This window comes from Podarcis cretensis (assembly GCF_951804945.1).
Source record: "Podarcis cretensis genome assembly, chromosome: 3".
Classification (NCBI taxonomy): domain Eukaryota; kingdom Metazoa; phylum Chordata; class Lepidosauria; order Squamata; family Lacertidae; genus Podarcis; species Podarcis cretensis.
In genome coordinates, this window is record NC_137172.1 from 56203819 (window position 1) to 56231138 (window position 27320).

Sequence of the window (27320 nt, forward strand, 5' to 3'; positions counted from 1 at the left end):
ATCTGGTAAGACCGTGTAAAAATGTAATTTTTAAACATTTACTAAAAGGGGATAGTTCAGTAACCACTCTAAAAATCAAGGCCTTGTGTACAGCAGCATTCAAACGCTAAATACCAATCTCCTCTCTGTGGAGGCCATTACCCGCCTTGTCTCTATAGCAACGTTAACAGTGTGCCTGACTTCAAAGACAAAGATGTAATTTCAGACTTCCAGCAGCCAGAGGGAGTGGTAAGAATATTCTACCCAGGCTGTGTCAGCTGATGATAAATTATAAAAATATCCAGGAAGGTTATGAGGTGGACTGTACCACAATATTCATCAACTGGAAGGGGGATTTTTGTTTTCTTGGTAAAGTACACTCACAGAGTTGACTGCACTGGAGACTGCAATGATCTAGAAAGAATCTCACGAGAAATCAAAAGAATGGGAAAATTACACAGCAAGTAGTATTGCCCTCCTTTATATTTCCTTCCTAGACAAAAATAAAAATAGCTTGTATCGTCCTTCAACTCATTCCATTGAGAGAAACCATGGGATCTACTGCTCTCAGAGACCTACTAAACACCTCCAATTAGTGCATGCATATATATATATATATATATATATATATATATATATATGAGAGAGAAATTAAGCATTGACTGAAAGGTGTTTCAAAGCACTGGTCATCTAATGAACCAGTCATCAAAGAATAAAGATACATATATTTATTGAGTCTCAAATTGTAGCCTCTTTGTAATTTGTTAAAATCTAAAACACTGCAATCCTAACAGCAGAGCACACTAAAATAGCATGGGAAAAAGAGACTACAAATGTTCACCTCCGCCAAACAAAATAAATCAGATTCCTTCTATCAACCCAACCACAATCCCTTGAGGGCGAATTCAACGTCTACTCCAGGGCTTGCTCACCCATGAGGCAATGTGAGGTGACCACCTTGGGTGGCAGGATCAGGATCCACAGGGGCAGAAGGGGCAGTCTCCAAGGAACGTATTGCCTGCCTAGTGTGTGCAGCCATCTAGCATGATTCAGAGTGGGCCCACCCCCACTCCCATGGCCTTTGATTCCCATTTGAACCATTAGGTAGGATTGATTTGATTTCTCCTTGCCTGTTCCCAATGTAGTTATTCATTCACCCCTTCTACCTTTGCAGGAGGGATGCCATTGTGTGATTTGCCTAAGGTGCCAAATGACTTGGGCCAGTCCTAAGCTGCTGTAAGGGGCCCAATCTCCATTGCTATCAACCACCAACCTATCCCAGCTCCCAAGGGGGCAAATCTTCCACTGGGGGTATCGGGCAGTGACAGTTCCTGCAGCCAACTGCTCCTTTTTGAATGTTTCCTTTCCCCAAGTTTTTTTTTTTTTTAACTGAATGCATTGTGCACTGATACTTCAGTATTGTCTTCTGTCTGTGATCACTGTGGAGTGATCTACAACTCTCAAACTTCCTAGATGGAAAATAGCACTAGCATTTTCTGCCAAATATTATGAAAGTTATAGTTCCATATGCTAGTAGCATTTTCTTCCATTTCAAACCAGCACAGGTAAAGAAGTCACTCAAGAAACAGTTGCCACCACTGGATTGCCGGAGCCGTTACTTACCTACTATACTGTCCTGACCACAAAGTTAAGCTTATGTTTTGTTCTTTTTGTAAAATGCTTTTAGTCCAGTGGTGTCCAAACTTTTTTCAAAGAGGACCAGATTTGATGAAGTGAAGGGCCATGGGGGCCAACGAAAGTTGTTGATATTTTTTAAAGATTGAAGTTGTTGAAGTTTTTTTAGGATTTTACCCCAGCCCCAGGAAATGAACTGCCACAGGGGCCAGATTAAACTGACCGGCGGGCCGAACTAGGCTGCCAAAACACAGTTTGGACATGCCTGGCTTAGATGTTTTGTTAAAATCAAGTGATATATTATGATAGATAGATAGATAGATAGATAGATAGATAGATAGATAGATAGATACCCCCCTTGGGAACCAGGTTAGGCTGGCAAGCGGGGTGCAAGCAGAATCAGGGGGGCTGGGCCATCACACGCTTTGCTGCCCCCCAATTCTGCTTACAGAAGTGAAGAAGTGATGTTTGCCTATAAGATCATCCTGCTCAATAACTTGCGACACCTCTAGAACAGATCATAAATGCACTTTCAGTGCAACCTCAGGGGGGTGAAAAGATTGTGCCTCTCCACTCTGGCTCAGAGTGTTTAAGATCCTGCTCATCCATCTGTGTGTTCCTCTGGCCATTCCTACGCTGCTCTGGGTGGCCAGGTGAGGGGTGCAGGCTCCTCTGGGCATCTCAGTGGAGGAATCCGGTCACTGGGGTGGACCGTCGCAGCAGCCCTACGGAAGCCCCTTGCAGGAGGAGGAAAAAGAAAGGAAAGGAGGAAGGAGACAAAAGTGAAAGCAGCAAGCGGAGGCAGGAAGACAGACTGATGATAGAGGGGGAGGGGGAGGGGAGCAGCAGAGCAGACTCAGCCCCAATGGCTGCAGAGGAAGTCACTGGTGGAGCGTGAAAGGCGACAGAAAGCAAACTTTCGGAGTTTCTGGTCCATGGTCTCTCCTGGCTTCAGATATGCCAATATACCTCCTTGCCAAGGATGCAAGGGACTGGTGTGGGGTGGTGGCGGCTGATACAGCTCCTTGCCAAACAGTAAAATGATAGAATCATGGATTCATAGAACTGGAGATGGAAGGGACCACAAGGGTCTTTTAGTCCAATCCCGCCCCCCGCCATGCAGGAATCTCAGCACATAGTCTCCCATCCAATCTGAAAGCAGACCCTGCTTAGCTTTGCAAATGTGCCATCAGTTTTATTGCGGCACCACTGTGTGAAGAGGTTTCCCACTCTTAAGCAGGCTGAGCCTGCTCACCAAGACTGCAGTATACCCTGCTTCCCCGAGACCTTGCTGCACCTGGATACCCTTTCTAACAAGTCCCTATTATGGAAGAGTGGTTGGGAACCAAGCCATGCTTGAAATGGTATATAGGACCTCTGACCTGCTGGATCAAATACAATCTCAGGCCGCATCCAGAGAATAAGTCAGCTCTATGAATCAAAGAGGGACGCGGGAGGCGCTGTGGGTAAAACCTCAGTGCCTAGGACTTGCCGATCGTCAGGTCGGCGGTTCAAATCCCTGTGGCAGGGTGCGGTCCCGTTGCTCGGTCCCAGCGCCTGCCAACCTAGCAGTTCGAAAGCACCCCCGGGTGCAAGTAGATAAATAGGGACCGCTTACTAGCGGGAAGGTAAACGGCGTTTCCGTGTGCTGTGCTGGCTCGCCAGATGCAGCTTGTCACGCTGGCCACGTGACCCGGAAGTGTCTTTGGACAGCGCTGGCCCCCGGCCTCTTAAGCGAGATGGGTGCGCAACCCCAGAGTCGGACACGACTGGCCCGTACGGGCAGGGGTACCTTTACCTTTACCTTTATGAATCAAAGAAGCTATAGTCAAGGGTTGGGGTGCTGAACGGACAGTGTTAAGAGTAATTACACAAGAGTCCATGCACTGGCAAGACATGGAGTAACAAGAATAAACACCTTTATGCAGAACTGTGATTTGTTGTGAGTAAATAAGCAAGCATCTAAATACAATGTTGAGATTCTGGGTTAAATACTAATCATGCACATGCAGTTACAACCCATCTCATGTCTGCAACTGGAAGCACTGGGAATCTAAGATGACAAAAGTACAGGCTTAAAATTGAAACACACCCTTTACTAGCCAAGTTATTTTTAGGCAAAAAGTGAACATAAGTGTAAATCCACAAGCAGGGCCTGTTTTAGATTTTAGTCACTGAACAATGCCTAGCACTTTTATGTGATGTAGTGCCACAACAAAAAATAGATCAGAGAGGTTAAATCTGAAAGGTGCAAACTTCTCACATTTCAAAGCCTGGAAGCTTAAACCTAATTTAGCACATAGAGAGAATAGTTAAGCACTAATGTCCATATTTTGTAAGCTAATGAAATATATTGCACCACACTATATTTAACAGATTAAGAAGAATATATTGAAACATGAAGGGTGACAGTATGATTGTTTTTGAATGTATAAATACAAGTAAGAAGAGATATTTAATTAAATGTTTCAGAACCAATATTAATTTTTCTTATGTCAAAAGTTGTGGCATCACTGCAATAGGTTATGTTGGATAAAAATAAATGCTTTTAAAACATTTTTTAAAATGGATATCATTTTAAAATAGATTTTTAATGAAAAACAATCCTTTAAAATAACAACTTAAATTATATCCAAATGTAATAAAACATACATGTTAAAGACAATATTCATGATCCCTGAAAACTGAATCAAGGAGTCTCTACTAAATACACTGAGTTAAAGCCTACTTTTTAAATCTAAGATTAAAGTCACAGTGTGTTATACATTTTATTGCTATGAAAATTATGAATATTTAAACTGTACAACAAACAGCATAGAAAATACGGACATTTAGTTTTCAAGTATGTGATTTTGCTTAGTGTCCTTACAGGGTCCAACAGAAATCCTTAATATTCTGCTCCCCTAGTCAGATATAAATTCTATAATGCAAAGGCTGTGGGCTAAGCAAACTGGCTATGTTTAGTTTAAGCATGTTTCAATTATTATCAGACATGCTTTTTCAGAAAATATATCAATCTCCTTTCTTGGCATAGATAAAGTGCATCATATACATGGATCAGAACACAACTCAGTTAATGAAACATAGTAGAAGATACTTTAGGATAAAACTGTCCAGACGTCATGAGGTACAAAAATGCCTCTTAGGATCTATAGGGACGCAATCTCATAGTGTTGCTCAAAAATCTTGCCACATTCTCCATGACGTAATTACTACAATTGTTCAGCAGATAAGACAGTCTGGATTCGTCAGTTTGATAAACCCCCTCCTTCAATAAGGGGGCGAAATGTTTATCATATATTTTTGCAAAAAATGGGCAATAAAATAAAACGTGTGTGATAGATTCGACCTGTTTGGTGCCACAAGGGCAGCGTCTTTCAGAGTATGAGATTTTTGAGAATCTACCTTGCAAAACTGCAGGTGGTAAGACCTTAAATCTTGCAATGGAAAGAGCTCTGTGTAGGTGGGGATCGTAAAGCTGGTGTAAATATGGAGTGGCCAAACAAAGGTGGAATTCTTAACCCCAAAGGGGAACAGGTTTTAAGGGCTGCACTGCAAAGGGTTTGGAATTCAATCTCTAGGATTCTGCACTTGATTGTCTGGAATGTTTCCAATTGTTGGAGCATAAGCAGAGACTCGAGTGATAGGTTCTGATTTTGCTCTCAATGCAAGCTAGCCATTTAGAGTGGTGGGATTCTGCTAGCATGTGGAAAGTTAAAGAAAACGGATCAGATATGAAATGTAGGTGGAGCCAGAATTTTATAGTGGTGAGCCACACTTTGGTTTCCAGTAGCCCTTGTCCAGTTTCCAGAGACATGGCTGCATATGACACGCAATTTGGCAGCCCCAGGATTTTGTGCAGAAATTTGGATTGGATGCGTTCCAACGATTGGTTAACTGCACGTGGAAAGAGCCCTGATAGAGCAAAGCCTCAGTATCTCCTTCCTAGCTGCACACTAATTGATTTAGACCTCATCAGTATACATGCAAAATTTGGAAAAATTTTTGCCTCAAGTATCTCAAAAAGATATAACCGACATGATTTTTCCTTTCAAATTTCTTTTTAAAAAAATCATATCCTGTTTTAGAAAAGTTCTCCCTTGAAATTAAATGCAAACTTGATGGACTTTCTGTGTGACTTTCCACTTATATAGAAGTTGAATTTGATAGTATTGTGCATCACCTCTTGGGCAGCCCAGGATCGTTTTGTTTTTAGTCGATTCCATGACCAGCCTTTCCAGGAAGCATATAGCAATGTCTTGTTTCTAGAAATCCATTACAGTTATGATTTAAAATTATCTGCCTTCAATAGATTCTCCTATGATAATATGTTCTTATTTGTGAAACTTAAGCTAAAATCAGCTGTATTCTGAAAAGAAAAAGTTAATTTTTTCTAACTTTTTCTTAATCTATAGTATAGTAGCTAAGAAAATCACTTGGGAAAGCTTAGTCACTTTCTTTGGAGCTTAAAGCTTTCCCCCTCTTTTATTCCAGGCTTAAACAAAGTTCAGTGGGGCATCAAAGTGCCTCAGTCTTAAATTACAGTCTGTACTTTAAAATAGAATGGATGCACAATATGTTCCTGAAGCTAGAGGGTGGGAGTGTTATTCAGTGAAAATTGAAGGCTTGTTGAGTCAATAATCTTCTTTCACAGAGTAACAATTTTCAGCTAAAATTTCTTGACCCAAACAAAGGAAAACCAGATCATTCAGTTATTTTACAACATTGCTGGAGCAAGCAAAATGAATGGGGGGTAAACACCATTCATTCCACACTGAGCAAAAACAATGTGAAAATTTCAGTGACAAAAATTACACCATCAAAAGTTTCCTCTTTTTTTAATTTACCATATTGCCAAATAGTTATTTTCAGCTCAAGAAAGGAACAGAAGTAAATAACCAGGGGTGTGATTGGTACCCAGGCGCCATTCATGTATCAGTTGCAGGTTGCATTTAACTTCCATTATCAAGAGCTAGCTTGCTGACCTTTCTGCAAATCAGCAATAACATCCGTAAACAGTACTAGAATTTTTATTAGTTGTTTGTTTTGTTTCTTCATTCACCTGCGGGAGTATTCATTTGGCTAACAAAATAAATCAAGTCAAGCTCAAAAGCTTTTGCTTACTGAAAATTTTCCTGTCCTGATACCATAGTACCATTTTAAAAATAACTTCCACAGTTCAAGAAGGACACTGACAAACTGGAACGTGTCCAGAGGAGGGCAACCAAAATGGTCAAAGGCCTGGAAACGATGCCTTATGAGGAATGGCTAAGGGAGCTGGGCATGTTTAGACTGGAGAAGAGGAGGTTAAGGGGTGATATGATAGCCATGTTCAAATATATATAAATGATGTCACATAGAGGAGGGAGAAAGGTTGTTTTCTGCTGCTCCAGAGAAGCGGACACGGAGCAATGGATCCAAACTTCAAGAAAGAAGATTCCACCTAAACATTAGGAAGAACTTCCAGACAGTAAGAGCTGTTCGACAGTGGAGTTTGCTGCCAAGGAGTGTGGTGGAGTCTTCTTCTTTGGAGGTCTTTAAGCAGAGGCTTGACAACCATATGTCAGGAGTGCTCTGATGGTGTTTCCTGCTTGGCAGGGGGTTGGACTCGATGGCCCTTGTGGTCTCTTCCAACTCTATGATTCTATGATTCTAAAGGACTGCCAAAAGTTTTCTGTGAAACCATCCTCAGCCACATCTCACTGCGAGAAAGTTTTTTTATTTTAATATAATAGTTATTTTGAAATATCTAACTATTACTAAGGTTGGGCATTCCTTCTTGTTTTGTTAGCAAACCTTGAAAATCAGGCTCTTTTGCGCTGTATTCCCAAAACCTTGTTAAGTTTAAATCTATGGTATTTGAATATCACCTTGGGATACTTAAATATGTCTCTTTCAGGGTAGTTTTTTGAACATCTGTTTTACAATACTGATCTTGGGGGCAGTTAGTAATTGTACTGTTAGATAACTTCTTTTTCAAATTATGTCAAAATAATTATACTTTTGGAAAAAAGATAATATTGTAAGTTAAATGGGTTCTCAGCATAATATACTTCATGGGGCCATTTTTCTTAAATAACCAAAGAATAAATATACATTAAAAAGCAAAGAGATGTCTAATGTATTTTGATCAGTACTGCACTGCACTGATTTATTTTAAAAACACATTTCTCAGAAAGATGTCAAAAGTATAAACCATTTGTATGGTTCATAAAGTTGAATGCTCTCTCACCCTTCAGAGAGGTTTTCTAAAAGTTTGTGTTGCAAGCAAGCACAGCTAGACAGTTCACTAGTTGTTCCATTTCCTTCACACATTGTATATAAAAATCCTGGCACAATGTTCCTGTTAAATTCAAAGCAGATGAATTTCTAATGTAGGCTGGAAACAAATGGCTACAAACAAACCATACTTTTATTAGCTAATCTTAATGGCTTGTCCAACATCATAGTAAATTATTATTCCTTTTATTCTTCAGTTATCTGGACACAGTTTGACCTAGACTGTTTTGAATGTGGGTCAATTCTTTAAGTATCCAAGTAAAACAGTGCATATTTTTTAGTTCACCATTATAAGGTAATATCTTGTGTTTATATAATTAAATGAGTTTGGTTCTCCGCTGAAGGAAATAAATTAAACTGTCCCCTGAAATTCAGAGAGAAACCTTGAGAAAAACAGGGCGAGATTTCCAAGGAGCGGATGGTACAAATGGCAGGAGACCTACATATCTTCACAGACACAAAGACACACACACAGAGCACTTTACAAAAAACAGGTATGTCAGGTCTCTACTCCAAGGGTTGCAATCTAAAATAAATGCAGGATAACTACACATTAAGGGATGGAATGGAGGCATGGGTAGGCAAGGGAATAAGAAGGGATTGCTTCAGTTAGATGTACTTCAGCTTAGTCATGCTGACCACATGACCTGGAAGCTGTACGCCGGCTCCCTCGGCCAATAAAGCAAGATGGGAGCCGCAACCCCAGAGTCGGCCACGACTGGACCTAATGGTCAGGGGTCCCTTTACCTTTAGTAAGAGGCAGTGCTTTTTTCTGGGAGGACGCAGGGGTACGCATACCCCTAAGCATTTTGTGAATCTAAGTTTGGCCTCATTGAGGGGCAGTATTTCAATATGAGTAGGAAAATGAGAGTACAGTGGTACCTCGGGTTATGAACTTACTATGTTCCGGAGGTCCATTCTTAACCTGAAACCATTCTTAACCTGAGGTACCACTTTAGCTAATGGGGCCTCCCGCTGCTGCTAGCATGCAATTTCTGTTCTCGTTCTCAGGTAAAATTCTTAACCCGAGGTACTACTTCCAGGTTAGTGGAGTCTGTAACCCGAAGTGTTTGTAACCTGAGATGTTTGTAACGCAAGGTACCACTGTACCCCAAACATTTTTTTAGAAATAAATAGCACTGGTTAAAAGTATATTTAACTTTTTACACAAACACACACACACAAACATATGCATAGGTGACAGAAAAGTATGCACATACCCAAAAGTGGTTTGCAGCCAATCATCTGGTGGAACCACTAAGCTACTTTGTGATTTTCAAAGTTTACTTGTTCCATCAGGTATTCAGCTGAGCTCATGTGCTTAGAATTGATGCAGTCCAGTCCATAGCTGAGTAAGTGATTTTGTGGGGAAACATAATGTATGAGCTGGTTAAATCGGTGATATAGCCAGCAGAAAATCCCATGATCATAATAGCATCTTTGCCTGAAATTGCTGCAATATTCACAGAAATGTTTGCTGAATATATCCACGATTCAACAGGAGCCACATTGTAGCTTGGGTCCTAAAAACTGTGTGAAGAATTCTGCTTGTAGAATGTCACTTTCCCACCACCTCCTCTCAACTGAAGCATGCAATGTACCCCGAAAATCTGGTCTTTAGAGTTGGGGGGTTCTTAGAAATAGTATTAGATACAGCACAGGGGAGTGCTGCAGAGGAAAGGAGGAGTTGGCACAAATCATAGCGCCTTTTCTTGCACAAGCAAAAGTGCCATTGAATCCTTTGGATTATTGCCTACACTATTTTACACAAATAAATCGGAGAAAGAAGTTGGCCTGCTCAGATGAATTAAAAAATGCATTACTATTTGGGTAAAATAAGGTGGCTCCTTTTTTTAGTAGGCAACACTGGCATTTCCTGTGTGTTTTTCTTTTACTTGTACAGTAGCACCTCGGCTTACGCAACCCGCTGGTTACGTAAACTTCACGTTACAAAACCGGCAATGTGATGGCCTGGGATTCTGATTCAGAGGCTGAACCAGAGGAATCCCAGCCTGCACAGGAGTCCCCGCCTCCAGGGCTGGCTGAATTGGGGCATGGCCTTGATGCTGAAGCGCCTGCACCTGTGTCGGAGCCTCAGGAGCAGGCACCAGGTGACCCCACTCTGGCTCCAGAGGTGGTTGAGGACTCAGTGCCTGCAGGTGAGTCTCCCCCTGGGCCCAGTAACCCTTTAGCCTCTCCTGAACTGCAGAGACTCAGGGCAGAGAGGCGAAGGGAACTGGTTGCTCCCAGGAGGAGTGCTCGCCTTAAGGCCAAGAGAGGCGGGTCTCCTGGGGGCCGGGACCACCCCTGGCCTCAGAACATATAAAGGCCAGTCGGCCCGGTCCCAGGTTGTGGGAGCAACGTCGTTGTTGAGTTCCTGTTCCTGCCCGGACCCAGACCTGACTCTCCAGTGCTCCTGTCCCCGCCCGGCTTCCTGTTTCGGACCTCGCCCCGCTCCTTGTGGACTGATTCCAGGCTAGTGACCCAGGACCGGACTTTGACTACGCCTACGGTAACCTTCCCCCCGGGATCAGCACAGGCAAACTTGGAAGTACTGGACCGGGTTTCGCCGCGCATGCATGCGCAGAAGCGGTCTACCGTCACATGCATGCGCAAAACAGTGGTCCACAGGTTGCGGAAACCTCGGGATCTAGCCGGACCTGTGGAACGGATCCCGTTCGCAACTGGAGGTACCACTGTGTATATTGTTTCATAGATTTTCAGCATTTATCAAGGAGCTAAAGCAAATTGGAACACTGAAGGATAATTTTTAAATTAATTTTAACAGTTTCAAGTAATTTCACAGATTTTGCTTTTGTTCCTGATCTACTTTTTGTTGACAGTTTCAAACCAAATACATCATATTCTTTCTAATACAGTGGTGCCCCGCAAGACGAACGCCTCGCAAGACGGAAAACCCGCTAGACGAAAGGGTTTTCCGTTTTGGAGGCGCTTCGCAAAACGAATTTCCCTATGGGCTTGCTTCGCAAGACGAAAATGTATTGCGAGTTCCTGCGGGGTTTTTTCCCTTTCCCCCCTCTTTTCCTAAGCCGCTAAGCCGCTTATCAGCTGATCCGCTGATAAGCCGCTTAACAGCTGATCGCTAAAAGCCGCTAAACTGCTAATAGCGCTAATCCGCTAAGCTGTCAATGGGCTTGCTTCGCAAGACGAAAAAACCGCTATACGAAGAGCCTCACGGAACGGATTAATTTCGTCTTGCGAGGCACCACTGTATTATTTGAACAGGCTCCTGACATGAAGACAGTAGCCCCAGAAATCCGAACACAAGTGTCCCACTAAATGAAGCATCAGCTGAACATCTACTAGCAAGACCAGGTCAAGGGGCACTCCTAAACATCAAATCATATTCATCAAGGGCCCAACCCCATCCCAAACAGGCAGAAATACCATTCCCAGATCAGCATTTGTAGTGACCAGAAATTGTGGCCCTATAATTTTTGGCAATGAGCCCATGAAGCTAAATCAGAGTAAGGGCCAGAAAGACTGTCCTCGCTTTAATTAGGCTTTCTCACAATGCCATGTAGCATATGAGATCTGATGCCAGGACATCTAATTATAGCATGAGGGCTATTACTAAGAATTATTGAAGAAAGTGTGATACAAAGTGACAAACATGAAACATATACAAAAAAAAAAAGCTATTTACTAATTATTACAGGGAAACTAAAAGCCCATACAAAAAGTCCCAAAAGTAGAAATATTTTATGTAACTCATTCCCTCTTATTTTCTTGCTTTTTAAAATTAAACATAGTTGGGGATGAAACATAGCATGTTATTCGTCCAAACTCAGCTCATCAAAGTTTCGCTAATTTCAGTAGAATACTTAAGTCTTTCCAGGTAAAATTAAGGGTTTTTAAAGTGTGAAACTTCTGCAAAGCATTCTTTTAATGGCTCTGTGGCGATTCCAAATTACTCAAGTGCTACATTGCATGGAATTAGAGAAAGAAGCTGCGTTTTCTGTAACCATAAAATTTTTTTAACAGCCTGAAATATATATAGTCAGACCATTAAAGACTATGTCCTATTAAATTATGTAGGTCAGTATGCAAGCATTCAGCTTTAACCAATTTGTCTTTTGTAAACTTTGTTTTTTAAAAAATACATGAAAAAATGTGGTCAGAAATGAATTGAAAATGGATACTATTTAGCTACTTTTTACTTTTGTTCCTGGAAACAAAATATTGCACACAACTCAGCAAAACCCACCACTATGTAAAACCACACTACTCGGAAAACAATTACTATTACCCAATGTTCCCCAACTTGGTCCATATGTTTTGGACTTCAACTCCCATCAGCCCCAACAAGCACAACAGCATAAGCACCAGATAAGTAAGAGTTGGAGTTGGCTGTTCTTATAGCCAAAAAAACCCACCTAAATACATTTACTTGGATGTAAAGCTAGCTAAATTCAAGAGATTTACTTTCTAGTAAACTTTTCCAGGGCTGCCACACACAAAAAAACACAACTTCTCATTTTAGATACAACTTAAAATTTGCTGTTATTAAGCATATCACCTTTTGAAAATTTCAACATCATCACTGTTCAACATCATCACTGTTTTCTCACTAATTCACAAAATAAGAAGTATTATCCAATTATCATTCCAAAAATGTTTTCCATATTGTCAATCAAGAACAGATTCACTCAACTAAGTTAATAAGGTAATTATAATATGACAAGAATATCACATAAAAGTACTTCTTTAACCGCCCCCCCCAATGCAATCAGTATTAGCTTGACTGTGATGAGTTGACATGTTACCAAGTTAAATGATCAGGCTATCTGCAATAATCCAATGGAAAACATGGTTGTGCAAATCTTCCATAATTAGAAGTGTTGCATCTAAACACTGAAAGGTCATTTGCACAAATGCTGGTTTTTAAAGTTAAGAAGCACTGCAGAAAGTGGTACAATTTTAACGCAGGAATATTTAAGTATACTCCAGCTTCCTTCACACACCAATTTGGTGATAAATGTTTAGCACAACAGATGTGAACATATGCAAGGAGAAATATTATTCTTGCATAGCTAGTTAAATGTGTATATCTTAAATATCCAACATCCAATACAGAAAATGAATGGGGATTATTCAGTTATATTTGAGAATGAAGGAATTCTCTCAATATATGAGCTAAATCCTTACTGTCTTGTTTCTCATTATAGTTTAAATTCAATTATAAATTTGATACTGAAAAACTCCCCAAACAGCAAAAATTTGAAACAATTTCTACACTGCAGAATATTATTTTCAACACAGTACATGAAACATTTCTACCAGATGACAACTAATTTCTTACTGGTAAGCTTGATGGCCTCTCTTGTTGGATTAGATTCATTTCTTCATGGTTAGGCTTGCCTTGGGTGATTGGGGGCTGGGACCTGGATCCATAGGCTTCCTGAGACATTTCCTGGATAAAACAGATATTAATATATTAATAATGCAAAAGAGGAGGTATCATAAAGTTCATAAGAAGAGAGAAAAGACCAGCTATACATTGAGGGATTAACTAACTCAAACACACACACACACACACACACACACACAGACACACACATTCTGGTGCACTTTCCACACCCAAGACATGTCCACAGGGCTCAAAATATAACTATTTACAGGCAACTCCCCATCTGGGTGCGATCGGCACATGTGCGACCACTGATGCACACACCATTTTTGGCACCGCAAGGGGGCGGGGCGGAACAGGCCCAGGAAGAGTGGGGAAGGAATGGGGGCGGGACCAGGTGGGATGGACTGAAACGTGTGGTGCCTCGGAATTTCTACAGAAATCTTGCTTCCAGCACCGAGACTAGATAACGCTCTCATTTGGGCGCCAGAATCGTGGAAAGAAGCCTTCATCACATTGATACCAAAATCGGAAGCTGAAAAGACACAACTTCAGAACTATCGTCCCATCTCTCTCTTTTAAACGTGGATTACAAAATATTTGCAGACATTCTGGCAAGTAGATTTAAAAAAGTTTTAAATGAGGTAATTCATAAGGACCAGGCGGGCTTTCTCCCAGGTAGACATTTGTTTGCTAACACAAGGAACATTATTGACATTTTGGAACTTTTGCAAACAGACATAAATACAAAAGCAGTGTTAATTTTTATAGACGCGGAGAAGGCCTTTGACAATATCTCCTGGAAATTTATGAAGGGAAATTTAAAAGAAATGGGAGTGGGACGGGGTTTTGAGAATGGGATTGATGTAATATATTCAGAACAAAAGGCTAAATTGATAGTTAACAATGTAGTTGCAGAAGAGTTTAAAATTGAAAAAGGAACACGACAAGGCTGTCCTATCTCCCCTTTGCTATTTATTTTGGTTCTGGAAGTGCTCCTGAATATGATTAGAGGGGACCGGTTGGTGGAAGGAATTCAGGTCGGAGCGAAACAATATAAACTTAAAGCTTTTGCAGATGACCTAGTTTTGACCCTGCAGGAGCCAGAATCTAGTACGAAAAGAGTACTACAATTGATCCAAGACTTTGGTCGGGTGGCGGGATTTAAACTAAACAAACAGAAAACCAAGGTATTGGGGAAAAAATTGACAGATACAGAGTCAGAACAGTTTCAGAGAAAGACAGAATTAAATGTGGTTAAAAAGGTAAAGTACCTAGGGGTAAATATAGCAGCAAAAAATCTGAGTCTATTTAAGGATAACTATGAAAAATGTTGGTCAGAAATTAAGAGAGACTTAGATAGTTGGACAAAATTGAAACTTTCTTTGTTAGGCTGAATTGCTGCTATTAAGATGAATCTATTGCCAAAAATGTTGTTTTTGTTTCAAACACTACAGATTGTGGACAAGACGGAGTGCTTCCGGAAGTGGCAGAGAGATATTTCTAAGTTTGTCTGGCAGGGCAAAAAGCCCAGAATTAAGTTTAAGATATTAACCGACGCGAAAGAGAGAGGGGGCTTTGCCCTGCCGGACTTAAAGTTGTATTATGAGGCCGCAGCTTTCTGCTGGCTAAAAGATTGGCTACTTCTCGAAGACACTGATGTATTGGATTTGGAAGGTTTTAACAATGCTTTTGGTTGGCATGCATACTTATGGTATGATAAGGTTAAAATCAATAAGGCCTTTAAAAACCATATTGTCAGAAAAGCAGTGTTCAATGTCTGGACAAAATATAAAGACTTATTGGAAAACAAAACTCCAAGGTGGCTATCACCTCTGGAAGCTAAGGCCCGAAAAAGACCCAATATGGAGGCCAAATGGCCAAAGTATTGGGAAATTTTAGAAAAAGATGGAGACAATTGGAAATTGCAGAGTTTGGAGAAAATGAAGGATAAAGTGCGAGACTGGTTACACTACGCTCAGATTAAAGAAGTTTTCAAAAATGACAAAAAGTTAGGGTTCCAGGTGGAGAAATCGAAATTGGAATTAGAACTGCTAGAACCTAAGACTAAGGTACTTTCAAGAATGTATAACTTGCTGTTAAAATGGAACACACAAGATGAAATGGTTAAATCGGCTATGATAAAGTGGGCACAGGACATTGGGTATAATATCATGTTCGAGGACTGGGAAAGGTTGTGGACCACTGGGTTGAACTTCACTGCATGTAATGCTTTGAAGGAAAATGTAATGAACATGATATATAGATGGTACATGACCCCAGTTAAACTTGCCAAAATATACCATTTGTCTGATAACAAATGCTGGAAATGTAAAGGGAATGAAGGAACATTCTTTCACCTCTGGTGGACGTGCCCTAGAGTGAAGGCCTTCTGGGAAATGATATATAATGAGTTGAAAAAGGTATTTAAGTATACTTTCCCCAAGAAACCAGAGGCCTTTCTCCTGGGTATTGTCGGCCAGAGGGTGATAAAGAAGGACAGAACTTTTTTCCTGTATGCAACAACAGCAGCAAGGATACTCATCGCCAAGCACGGGAAAACCCGAGATCTACCCACACTGGAAGAATGGCAGATGCAACTGATAGACTATATGGAATTGGCTGAGATGACCGGCAGAATCCGAGACCTGGGAGAGGAGAGGGTAGAAGAAGACTGGAAGAAATTTAGGATTTATTTACAAAAATACTGTAATTTGGTTGAATGTTAAGAAGGATGCCAGACCATAAATAATTGAGCACCACTAAATTAGACGTAATTTGGATGATAAGTGAGATTGAGGAAAATATAAACCTTTTGGAGAATTATTAGATTAAATTAAATGAATGAGATTTAAGAATGTAAACAAGATGATAAATTGCTGGAAAAAGTTTTACAATGATGTAAGTGGGAGCGGGAGACGTGAGGGAGTCCAAAGAAGCTTTGAAAATATGTTTTGATACATGTCATATTGTTTATTATTTTTGCATTTTGTATTTAAAAAACCTCAATAAATATTTATTAAAAAAAAATAGATAACGCTCTCATTTTTTTCTGGTGGAGTGAAGACGTAAGAGAGAATTTGAGGAGGGTTCGGTAAGATACCATTTGTTACAGGAGAGAGCTAATCAGGAGCTCTTTCCATTTATTCCAGAGCATATGACTACAATTATAATTCTTGAAGAGCTGCATTTCAGGAAGCTCTAAAATTAACACTAATGGAATATCCATTCTACCATATACGGAGCGTGTCAATAATGCTCAACAGAGCAGAGTTTTCCCCATAGTGTATGCAAGCAGTTCAAAAGGCCATTCCTTACACATACCCCTCCACTCCGTTCGGTCAAATGATAATGCTCCAGAATACATGCTCAGGTGAGACAAGAGGATTCAGGATAAAACAGAAGGAACCTTTGTGTATGCCTAGAATCTGCCCTAAGTCTGTCTGTCTGTCTGTCTGTCTGTCTCTCTCCCTCTCTCTCTCTGGCTTTCTATTTCAATGAATTTTAAAGTGAATTGTTTTGGGAAATGGTTTAATAAGCTGACAAAAACCCTGCACCCAATGCATGCCCTATTCAAATCAACAGGATTTATTTGTGCAGAACTGAGGGCAGAATTACCACAAGGTGTCAACCAAACCTATATCAAGTTTTCAAGGACGGGACATCAACTTGAAAGATGCATTAAACTGAAAATGTTTACTTCTTGTGCTAAGTCTGTCCCAATAGATTAGGGACAGATTTCTTTTGCACTACAGTACAAGAAAGCATAAATAAAAATAATGGCATATTAGTATATGCAGAAGCCAGTTTTACTTTATGTTCCCAGGTACATATTAATTACAAGTCTCACCTGCAACCACAGTCAACCTTACAGTTTGTTCTTATACAGACAAGGAGTAGGACAGAATGTGAAACTCTTATTTTAGCATGTGGCACAGAAAGTTGAAGAGCCAATTGCAGAAAACAGATATCACACCTTAACAATCAAGGAGGAAAGCTGTTTTATTGTCTCCCCCCCCCAAAAAAAAAATTTGCATAACAGATTGCTCTCTTAATTTGTTTTTTCCTGTCTTTGTTTGCAATTTTGATAAACAACTAAACGTGAACAATTATTTCTACATGCAACATTTTTAGCCTGAAAGTACAAGGAAATAATTTCTCTATAGGACCCCCATAAGTGCACTCACAGTTTTGCTGCTGGTCCTTAAAAATGACTCTCTGGGGTGCCAAAAGCATCTGGTCCAATAGCAGCTACTTCCAAGTCCTGCAATGCTATGAGCCAGTTAACTCTTTCTGGGTGTATTAAACATGATGTTGCCATGAGGGTCTCCAAATTGGTAAGACAGATGAAAGCCAAATAGAGTCACAGCTGGATCCTTCTCTCTATCAGGCAGATTCAGAGAAACAAATACTTTTTGCTTCGGTCTGAATGCAGATAAAATATAGAAAAATGCTTAGCCATTTCTTTTGAAAAAAATGTGAATAATGATTGATAGGTAGGTAGGTAGGTAGGTAGGTGTTGGACTTTTTTCTTTGTTTTTAGTGCTAATGAAACTGATAGGTCACTTTCTTTTTGATCCACATCCGACTTTTAAGTATGTGCCAATAAGAATCTTAAAAGACCAGTTCTTCCATTTGGTTACCAGCAAAGGGTAACACAATTGGGCTTAAGGGTGAAAAATGTGGATGGCTGAATGATTATTATCCACTGTGACGCCCCCCTATTCCTCCTCCCAGATTTCTGCTTGCGACACAGTTCTCCTGCTGTGTGGGCCAGCAGGTTCCTTTGGATTAGCAGCATGATTTAAAATCAACAAATGACACAAGGCCTCTATTCAGCTGCCTTCCCCCTGTTACAAAGCAACATAAAGATGCAGGGGAGCCTCACAATAGGCAAACAAATGAGCAAAGCTCTGATTTTTCTTTGAAATTTAAACACAACCTCACTATTTTGTATCATTGCAGAGGTGTCTGTAATAAACCCTCCACAGAAAATAGTATCGCTTATATTATTTGTTCAACCAGCTGTCTTTCTTTTTAATTTAGTATTCTAGCCCAACAAAAAAAAACACCAAGCAAGCATTAAAATAGGACTGACATGAAAATTTAAAAACAGGCTTTCAAAGTTGGGAACAGGGAGATAGCTACAAACACAAGGCACCTGGGAAGGAAAGGGTGTAGGGACTATGATGAGATGAGAGTTAGAGTTTCTTTATAAAAGTTGTAGCTTCAATTTCTTCAGATCTTGCTCTTCATTCAGGGAGAAAACAACTTTTTTAACGTCTTTAGAGTTGTTGCAATTAAAACATAAAAATAATAGATGTTTGGTAGCAGAAACTCAGAGTATTAAGAAGGCTAAAAAATGACTACCTTTAAAAATACAACTCAATAGTTTTTACAAAATTTCCTTTACTGTAGAGACTTTAATACAGCTAGCCAGTTTGTTAGCAGTAAGTACCCAAAGAACTATAATCTGCACTGCAGCTGACCTAGAATTCCAGCCCAGTTAACTATGTTTTGGTTTTGGTTTTAAATCATGGATCACATTCTTGCCCCATTCCAAATTCCACATTAGCTCTGATGCGCGTAGTACTCCTGCATGCATAGGCGACATCATTCATTACATACTGACAGTGGGTTAATATGTGCAAAGGAATGCACATGTAGATCTGCTTCCCTCTCTGAAATAAGTAGGGTGGTCCATGTGGGTATAGCAATTCTGTAGTAGAGCTACTGCACCCATAAGTAATTGTTGCATTGATGAACTGCACAAACGCACACGCGCGCACATACACACACACAGGTTTGTTTACTTTTAACTGCAATTGAAAAATCACATCCTGTAGGCTACTCTAATTTCCAATTACCCCATACAGTGGTTTCTAATTAAAAGAAGAAGAAAAAAAACCCCTGCATGATCAAGCATTTCTGAATAAAACTATTGCGTAAACTTGTTGACCTGTCCATCTACTGCTTGTTACAAAACATTTTTAATACTCTGGAAAGCAAGAAATGCCTGAAAGTGTGAACATGTTAAAGTGAGACATAGGCTGCATTTGGGCAGTTGTTTAATCCATCTTTCTGTCCCTTTTCTTGCTGTTTTTACAGGGCTTTCAGATGGTATTTAACTGCTTCTTGCAAAATTTTTGCTAGTTTCACATAAAGTCTGTTATGTGAAATTATACTTATACTTACAATACTGTACTAATACTTATACTTGCAATACAATAAAAGTATAAGTTCAGTTTTCACCTCAGTTTTTCCACAGTTCCATCCACTGCTTCTCACCTGATCTGTTATGTTTGCAGTGGGTGTGGCTTACTGGCATTCCAGACTACCATACATCCCAGAATTCCCTTAAACTGCAGCAATAAGGTTTTCTTTTTATTGTCCTGCTTTTCAGCCACAAGGCCTCCACAGTGGCTTCGATTGAAAACATTAAAAGCCCTTTTAAAAAAATATAAAACAAACATTAACCAAACTATGTTAAAACCTCAATCAGAACAGAAACTAATGGAATTATTAGTACAGTATTTAAAGACGTACAAAAATTATGGGTAGAAAAGAAAAATATTCTGTAATCACAAGAAGCGACTGAAGAGGCATATCAGTTATGATGAATGAGGGCGTTATGCCAGTATGTAGATGCCATCATGGAAAGATTCTTAGATGTGACTCTCAATAATGGTAGCACCTGAATAAGTTTTAATGCTTTGGGGGGGGGGGTACATGGGGAGAGAAACATTTTCAAAGATATAACATTGCCCTTATATACAAATTAGTGTGTGCACAAAACAGATTGACTCAGTGTGCATATTTAAAATCTGGAAGGTAGTGAAATATGGATGACTGGCACAGAAACTCACTTTAAAATAAATAGCTAACTGTTTCAATTCAGATTTTCCCTATTCTGGCAGCCACCCAAAGACAGTGTATCGTGAACCATCAACAGAATTATTAAGTAGCTGAAAGTGCCATTTCCACACTGAATTGAATTCAACCCTGTCCTGAAATTCAGCCCAGGCCAGTGAATGGGAAAGGAAGAAAAAGAACAGACATCAACCCAGGTGAAATAAGTGCAGTTTATTATCTTCTGCCATACCTGTGGGTTCTTCCCCAATAAGGGTTTGGCCTCCTGGAGTGGATCATACCTGACTATGCAGTTTCTAGCTAGCAGATTCCTTGTTCCTGATTATATCAGCTTGCATCGGCCTTCTGGGGCAAGGGATTAAAAGCAAATGCTGCCTTCAGCAGCAGGGTTACCACCAAAAAGATGACATCCAAGGAAGTTGCCTATGGCGTTGAGGAAGTTATGTTGAGGAACTATGGCGTTGAGGAAGTTATGTTGATAGGCCAGTTTTCCCAGCGGGGAACAAAAGGTACAAAAGCATGTGGGGAGAGCAGGGGAAAACCAAATTTAAAGTGGAGGTGATTATAATCTCAAAGAGGTGGAGTGCTTCTGTACCAACATGCAACTTTTCCTGAAGAAACCTTCCTAGGACAGGGAAGATCTATGTACAGTGGTACCTTGGGTTACATACGCTTCAGGTTACATACGCTTCAGGTTACAGGCTCTGCTAACCCAGAAATAGTACCTCAGGTTAAGAACTTTGCTTCAGGATGAGAACAGAAATTGTGCTCTGGCGGCATGGCAGCAGCAGGAGGCCCCATTAGCTAACGTGGTGCTTCAGGTTAAGAACAGTTTCAGGTTAAGAACGGACCTCCGTAATGAATTAAGTACTTAACCCAAGGTACCACTGTAACTTTTTAGTAAGGCTTGATTGAGTTAGATCCAGTTAGATCCCGCCATCTTGGATCCCACAAGGCAAAACAAAATTGTACAGTCATAGAACCATAGAATTGTAGAGTTGGAAGGGACTCTGAGGATCAACCCTCTGCAGGAATATGCAGTATTTACTTTAATAAAACTTCATTCATTTAATAATTCTGTAAGAAGCTGATATAATAACAGATATAAAGAATGCCCCTTTGATTACGTGCCTCACCAATTCTAGAGTTGAAGGGGACCCTGAGAGTCATCCAGTCTGACCCCCGTAATGCAGGAATCAGCTAAAGCATCCATGACAGGTGGCCAACCAACCTCTGCTTAAAATCCCCAAGGAAGGAGAGTCCATAAGCTCTCAAGGCAGTCTGTTCCATTGCCAAATAGCTCTTACTTGAGTTAGTTAGTTTTAAAATGTTTAAAAATCAAAAGTTGTATATGAAAATAGGAGATCAAATTATTTTAAAATGGAAGAGAAATTCAAAATGCTTGCAAAAGGCTTTCAGAATGAATAGCTTAATACATACTTTTCAAACAAGATCATACTCGCAGGCTTTCTATGTTATACAAAATGATCCCCCACACAATCAGGTGAGATTGTTTACCCATTTCCCTCAACATATGTGCACCTGGTACACTAATTACAAAAGTCTTGTTAAAAGAAGTGATTTAGTGCATCCTTAAACTGGGTGATTTGTAGTTCCAGAATCATCCACCTTAAAATGTACACTCGCAGGGCATGTTGCGTACATTTACATCATTTTCATAATCTGGAGAGTATGCCACATTTCTGAAAGGCATTTTTAAAGGGTGAAACTTTATACATTTTATGCTTTAGTTGGATACAACACCTGGATTGGGGTGTTTCTAATGCTACTTGCCTAGATTTAATTTATTCTGTAAGTTTTTATACTTTCAATTGCTTTAATGATATTTATTTATTATTTTCTTTTCTACTGTGGTACCTTGGTTCTCGAATTTAATCCATTCTGGGAGTCTACATGACTCCCAAAACTGTTCGAAAACAAAGACACGGCTTCCAATTGGCTGCAGGAGCTTCCTGCACTCAATCGGAAGCCGCAGAAGCCGCATTGGACGTTTGGCTTCTGAAAAATGTTCACAAACCGGAACACTTACTTCCGGGTTTGTGGCGTTCAGGAGCCAATTTGTTTGACAACTGAGCCGTTTGGGAACCAAGGTACCACTGTAATGCATTTATATGAGTTCGGTTATACTGAACCTATTTAATACTTATACACAGCAAATTTCCGCTGCCTTGGGGAAAAACTTTGGGAGAAGAAAGGGCTAAGGAGTAAACCCAGAGTGGAGTCCCTAAGATGGTTGGATGGTGCCAAATGTCTTGCTCTGCTTTCCTTTGGTCCACAAAGGATCAAAGTGAGGCCGGGATCAGGGTCTTGTCATCTGGGCAGCCTAGGACATCCATACACAAAGCCCAGGCTTGTGCCCCAGAGAGGTCTCTTCAGTGCTGCTAACACACCAAAAACAACAGCAGTTACGAGTTACCAGACTCTGCAGCCACAGAAAGCACTGCAATTCTCCAGTGGTTTGAATTCACTCCTGGAGGTGCAGTCCATTGTCTTCCAAGATAGATGGATGCCAACAACAACAACTTAGCAAACAAAAATGTACAACTTTTGAATTGCTACTGGGACATCAAGGCCAATTGTTTTGCTTGCATCAGTTCATCTGGATCAGGCATAGGCAAACTTGGCCCTCCAGATGTTTTGGGACTCCCAACACCCATCATCCCTAGCTAACAGGACCAGTGATCAGGGATGATGGGAGTCGTAGTCCCAAAACATCTGGAGGGCCAAGTTTGCCGATGCCTAATCTGGATCATAACTGGAAAGAATTCAGTTTTAATTCAGAAGTCTTTCAAGTAGATTCTAATGTGGTCATCAAAGAACAAGCATGAGAACAAGCTACTGCATGATACATAAAACACTTAAGAACTGCTGTCTTGGAAAACCTCAAATGTGCTATGTGCACTTTAACCAAATGGCAATATGTGAGGTCAGTAAGATGGGTTAAAACTAGAATGCAGGTCAGGACTTAACTGCTAGGAAGCATAATACTGTATACAGTACTAATGCACAAAACAACTTTTCCCAACACTTGAAACGTAATCAAAGCATTTCCATTTGAAGCTACAGTCACTTACTGTGATCATTGAGCACAATTCATTTGTTGTGAACAAGCCCTACAAAGTTATAAATACATGTGTCCATGTATTCCTTTTCTTTTTAACCTCTACTTTAAAAGCATTAACAAGAAAACACTGAAATCTGAAGAGGTAATTTGTTCCTAGGACTACAAAACTAAGAGCCCTGTGTGTATTAGAAAGCTCAAACTTTCTGAAAAAATGAAGAGCTGTCTCCAGAGGCTACAGTTTTGAAAGGAGTGTCACATGTGAAAACCCATGATGGGAAAAGCAGTTGGGGGGGTAGTGACTGAGTGGGGGAACTGTTGGTGAAAAAAGAGCAAGCATACACATACCATTACTCTTCCAGTGTGAACAAGTTAACTGTTTGCCAAACCAAACCCATCTATACACAACACCATCTATGCTGCCTCCCACATTACATTTCCTCACATGATGCCACACATGTCCCAAACCCTGTTGAAGAATTTTGCATGTGTCTACTTGCAAGTAAGATAAGAACATGGGAGTGACTCATCATCTGAATCTGTTTAATGAGAATACATGTATATAGGTCCTTCCCGCATTGCTATTTTTTTCACAAGAATTGCTTGTGGAAGTCTTCCTGGAGTGAAATTCCTGACTTAGGAAAGTTCCTTATATCAATAGTCCATGGAAAATGTGTTGGGGACAACACAGCATTTAAAACATCAGTCCTTGCGGGGGGCAGGGGTGTTAAGTCACAAATCCTCAAATATCATTTAGACTTCTGTTCACATGGAGTGGCTTGCTAATAAATATAGTTTCTCAGACATCAGTAACTGCTTTTGTGAGTTGTATCAGAAGGGTGTTTGTGCCAAACATACCTGGGAATAAAAATCCTAGGTCTCATTTTGCTTTCTGCTTCCTCAGCTAAAACCCTCCACAGAAAAAAAGAATACTGCAATCCGTTTTTTAAAAGGGTGGGGGTGTTAGTGGGGCAAAAAAAGGGGGAAAGTCTATTTCAATTGAAGGAATAAATTTAATAATAATTAGAATGAAAAGAGTTTTACAAGCTACTGCACTGGAGATGTTGAATCAATGTGAGCAGAAAAGATAAGAAAGTCTGCTTTATCTAATTTGTCATCCACCAGCCTGGAGAAAACTGTTTTAAAATTTTAAAAGGGCAGCGAGGTTTTTAAATGAAGTCATGATCGTTGACTGACCAAATGCTGTATCACAGGAGACAAAGGTATTCAACTTAAAGGGCAAGATTAGAAGTACTAAAAGCTCTAAATGAAGTTTTCTGGATTTCTAATATATTGAAATATTCTCTTCTCTCTATTCAGTATTAGAGCAGCACTTTTCAGTAAGCTCATTTCTAAATACTGATGGGCAACTGCAAATCCTCTCACCTCAGTCTGTAAATATTGTTTCTGACCTTTCCCTACTGCTATGTAGAGTTCTTGCCTAGTTCTGCCTATAGCATTAGGCTCCCCATCCTTGCCTTATTCTCCACATTCTTAATAGGTGTCTTTTGTTTATTACAGACAACTGGGGTGGTGTCTCCTACAGAAGCCAACAAAGCCCCTAGACCTTTCTTCTGGAGGAGGAGCCGCCCCTGCCTTCCGAGACCAAATGGGCAACCACAGGAGAGACTATATAAAAAAAACTGAAGGAAAAACACAGCAGCTGGCTATTTGAAGGCTGAACCACACTGAGGCCATGGCAGGAGCAACAACCTATTGTCTCCCCCTCTTGGAATACCTAACTACACCCCCCCCACACACACATATGTGATAAAGTGCATACAACACTGTAGCATTCTTCTTTTCTTTGCACTTTTTTGTATCATACTCTTCTTTTCAGTCTAACTTTTCAGCATCAGAGGAACAGTTTGAATTATTTTATATCAAATATGATTGTGGTTCACTGTTTGAGATATACCTTATTCTGTTTCTCTGCATAGTGTATCTTAAAAGGAATTAGTGCTCATGGCAAAGGCTAATTTCAACCCTTACCAGTTGAGTGACCCTCTCATTATTATTTATTTCAAAACATTAAAATATTACAATCAAGCTAGATAAAATGTAAACAATTGAAAAAGCTAAATTCAAAGACAACTTAATAATTAAACAGAAAAAGTATATATCCTAAACTGTTCGTGTATATGCCACTTTCCTTGGACATAATCATAGACAGAATAACCACTTCCTCTCAAGAAAACAGATCATGCTGAAGGTCACAGCATAATACTAAGCATAACCCTCAGTTTGGAAGGAGACTGGGAGATTTCATTTTTACCATTTCCAACCTGCCTTTCTAACCTGAAGGCTGACAGTTGTATAACATTTACAGATAGGTAGCCGTGTTGGTCTGCCATAGTCAAAACAAAAAAATTCCTTCCAGTAGCACCTTAAAGACCAACTAAGTCAGTTCTTGGTATGAGCTTTCGTGTGCATGCACACTTCTTCAGATACACTGAAACAGAAGTTTCCAGATCCTTCTATATCAACCCCACAATCAACCTAACAATGAATCAATCTATGCAAGAAATACATTTTTTGGACACTACTATAAAAATACAGGATGGGCACATAGACACCACCTTATACCGTAAACCAACTGACTGACAAACATATCTACATGCCTCTAGCTACCATCCCAAACATACCAAACAGTCCATTGTATATAGCCAGGCACTACGTTACAGCCGCATCTGTTCCAATTCTACAGACAGAGACTCTCACCTAAGAGATCTACAGCAAACCTTTTTAGAACTAAAATACCCAGCAGATAAAGTTAGACAACAGATCAACGGAGCCAGACTGATACCCAGAGAGAACTTGCTGCAAGACAGACCCAAAAAAGAAAATAACAGAACACCTCTAGTCATCACATACAGCTCCCAAGTTAAAACAGTACAACGCATCATCAGAGATCTACAACCTCTCCTGGACAATGACAGTTCTCTTTCTCAAGCTCTGGGAGGAAGACCTTTCATTGCCTACAGACAGCCACCCAATCTTAAACAACTCCTAACCCACAATAATACTACAACCAGACCTAACACGGACACTGGCACCAGAGCCTGCAATAAACCCAGATGCCAACTTTGCTGCCACATACACCCGGACAACACCATTACTGGCCCCAACAACATCACACATACCATCTCGAGACTATTTAATTGCTCATTGTCTAACATTGTGTATGCCATCAAATGCCAACAGTGTCCTTCAGCTCTCTATATTGGACAAACAGGCCAGACCTTACGCCAAAGAATAAACGGACATCAGGAATCACAAGACAGAGAAACCAGTAGGAGAACACTTCAATCTCCCAGGACATTCTATACAAGATCTCAAAGTAGCTGTTTTACTACAAAGGAATTTCAGAAATAGACTGGAAAGAGAAGCTGCTGAATTGCAACTTATCACCAAACTTAAAACCATGGAGAGACCTGGTCTGAACAAAGACCTTGGATTCTTATCTCATTATACATGACAAAGCCATTTTTCACCTTTTCACCCCTTGCTTTTTCCTGTAAGACCTATTGCAGTCGTTAAGAGTCGTCAACAGGCTCATCACAGCTATTTGCCAATCACCCATTCCCACCACCCTTCTGAGTAATACCCCTCCCCACCTTCTCACTATATAGAAGGGTCTGGAAACTTCTGTTTCAGTGTATCTGAAGAAGTGTGCATGCACACGAAAGCTCATACCAAGAACTGACTTAGTTGGTCTTTAAGGTGCTACTAGTTGTATAACATGTGTATGTAAACAAAATATATATGTAATATGGAGTGCATTCCTCTACTTAAAGCATGTGAATAGTAAAGAAGGCACTTGCTCTTTAATAGCATTTTCTGAATAGTATCTAACACCATTCATCCTTGTAATCATGGAATCATTGAATTGTTGGAAAGGATCTAGTCCAACCTAAGGCAAAGTTTTGTCAAACATATGTAATTATCTGCAATATATATTCAGTGTGAGGGCACCTTCTTACATACATTACATTCATACATACATTCAAATGAATACAAAATAGATTATACACTTTCCTCTTTAAAATTCAAGTTAGCAGAGAGCAGAGAAAGGTTCTGTTTGATATAGTTTAAAGAGAAAAA

The 27320-nt window shown here is 40.1% G+C and overlaps 1 protein-coding gene and 1 long non-coding RNA gene across 15 annotated transcripts in view; one reads left to right on the plus strand and one right to left on the minus strand.

Annotated features, from left to right (window-relative positions):
* ARID1B (AT-rich interaction domain 1B) overlaps window positions 1-27320 on the minus strand; it is a 365703-nt gene that overhangs the window by 243453 nt on the left and 94930 nt on the right. For all 13 annotated transcript variants that reach the window (XM_079971468.1, XM_079971467.1, XM_079971476.1 and 10 more), the window contains one exon: window positions 13217-13327. In XM_079971468.1, the coding sequence (XP_079827594.1) occupies window positions 13217-13327 (111 nt within the window). The remainder of the gene's footprint in view (window positions 1-13216; window positions 13328-27320) is intronic.
* Window positions 4907-11334, plus strand: LOC307213580. 2 transcript variants are annotated; one of them, XR_013837581.1, is made up of 3 exons: window positions 4907-5381; window positions 8269-8387; window positions 11140-11334. It is a non-coding gene; the product is annotated as an uncharacterized lncRNA (long non-coding RNA). The 2 variants fall into 2 exon arrangements; XR_013837582.1 differs by having other exon boundaries at window positions 4907-5355.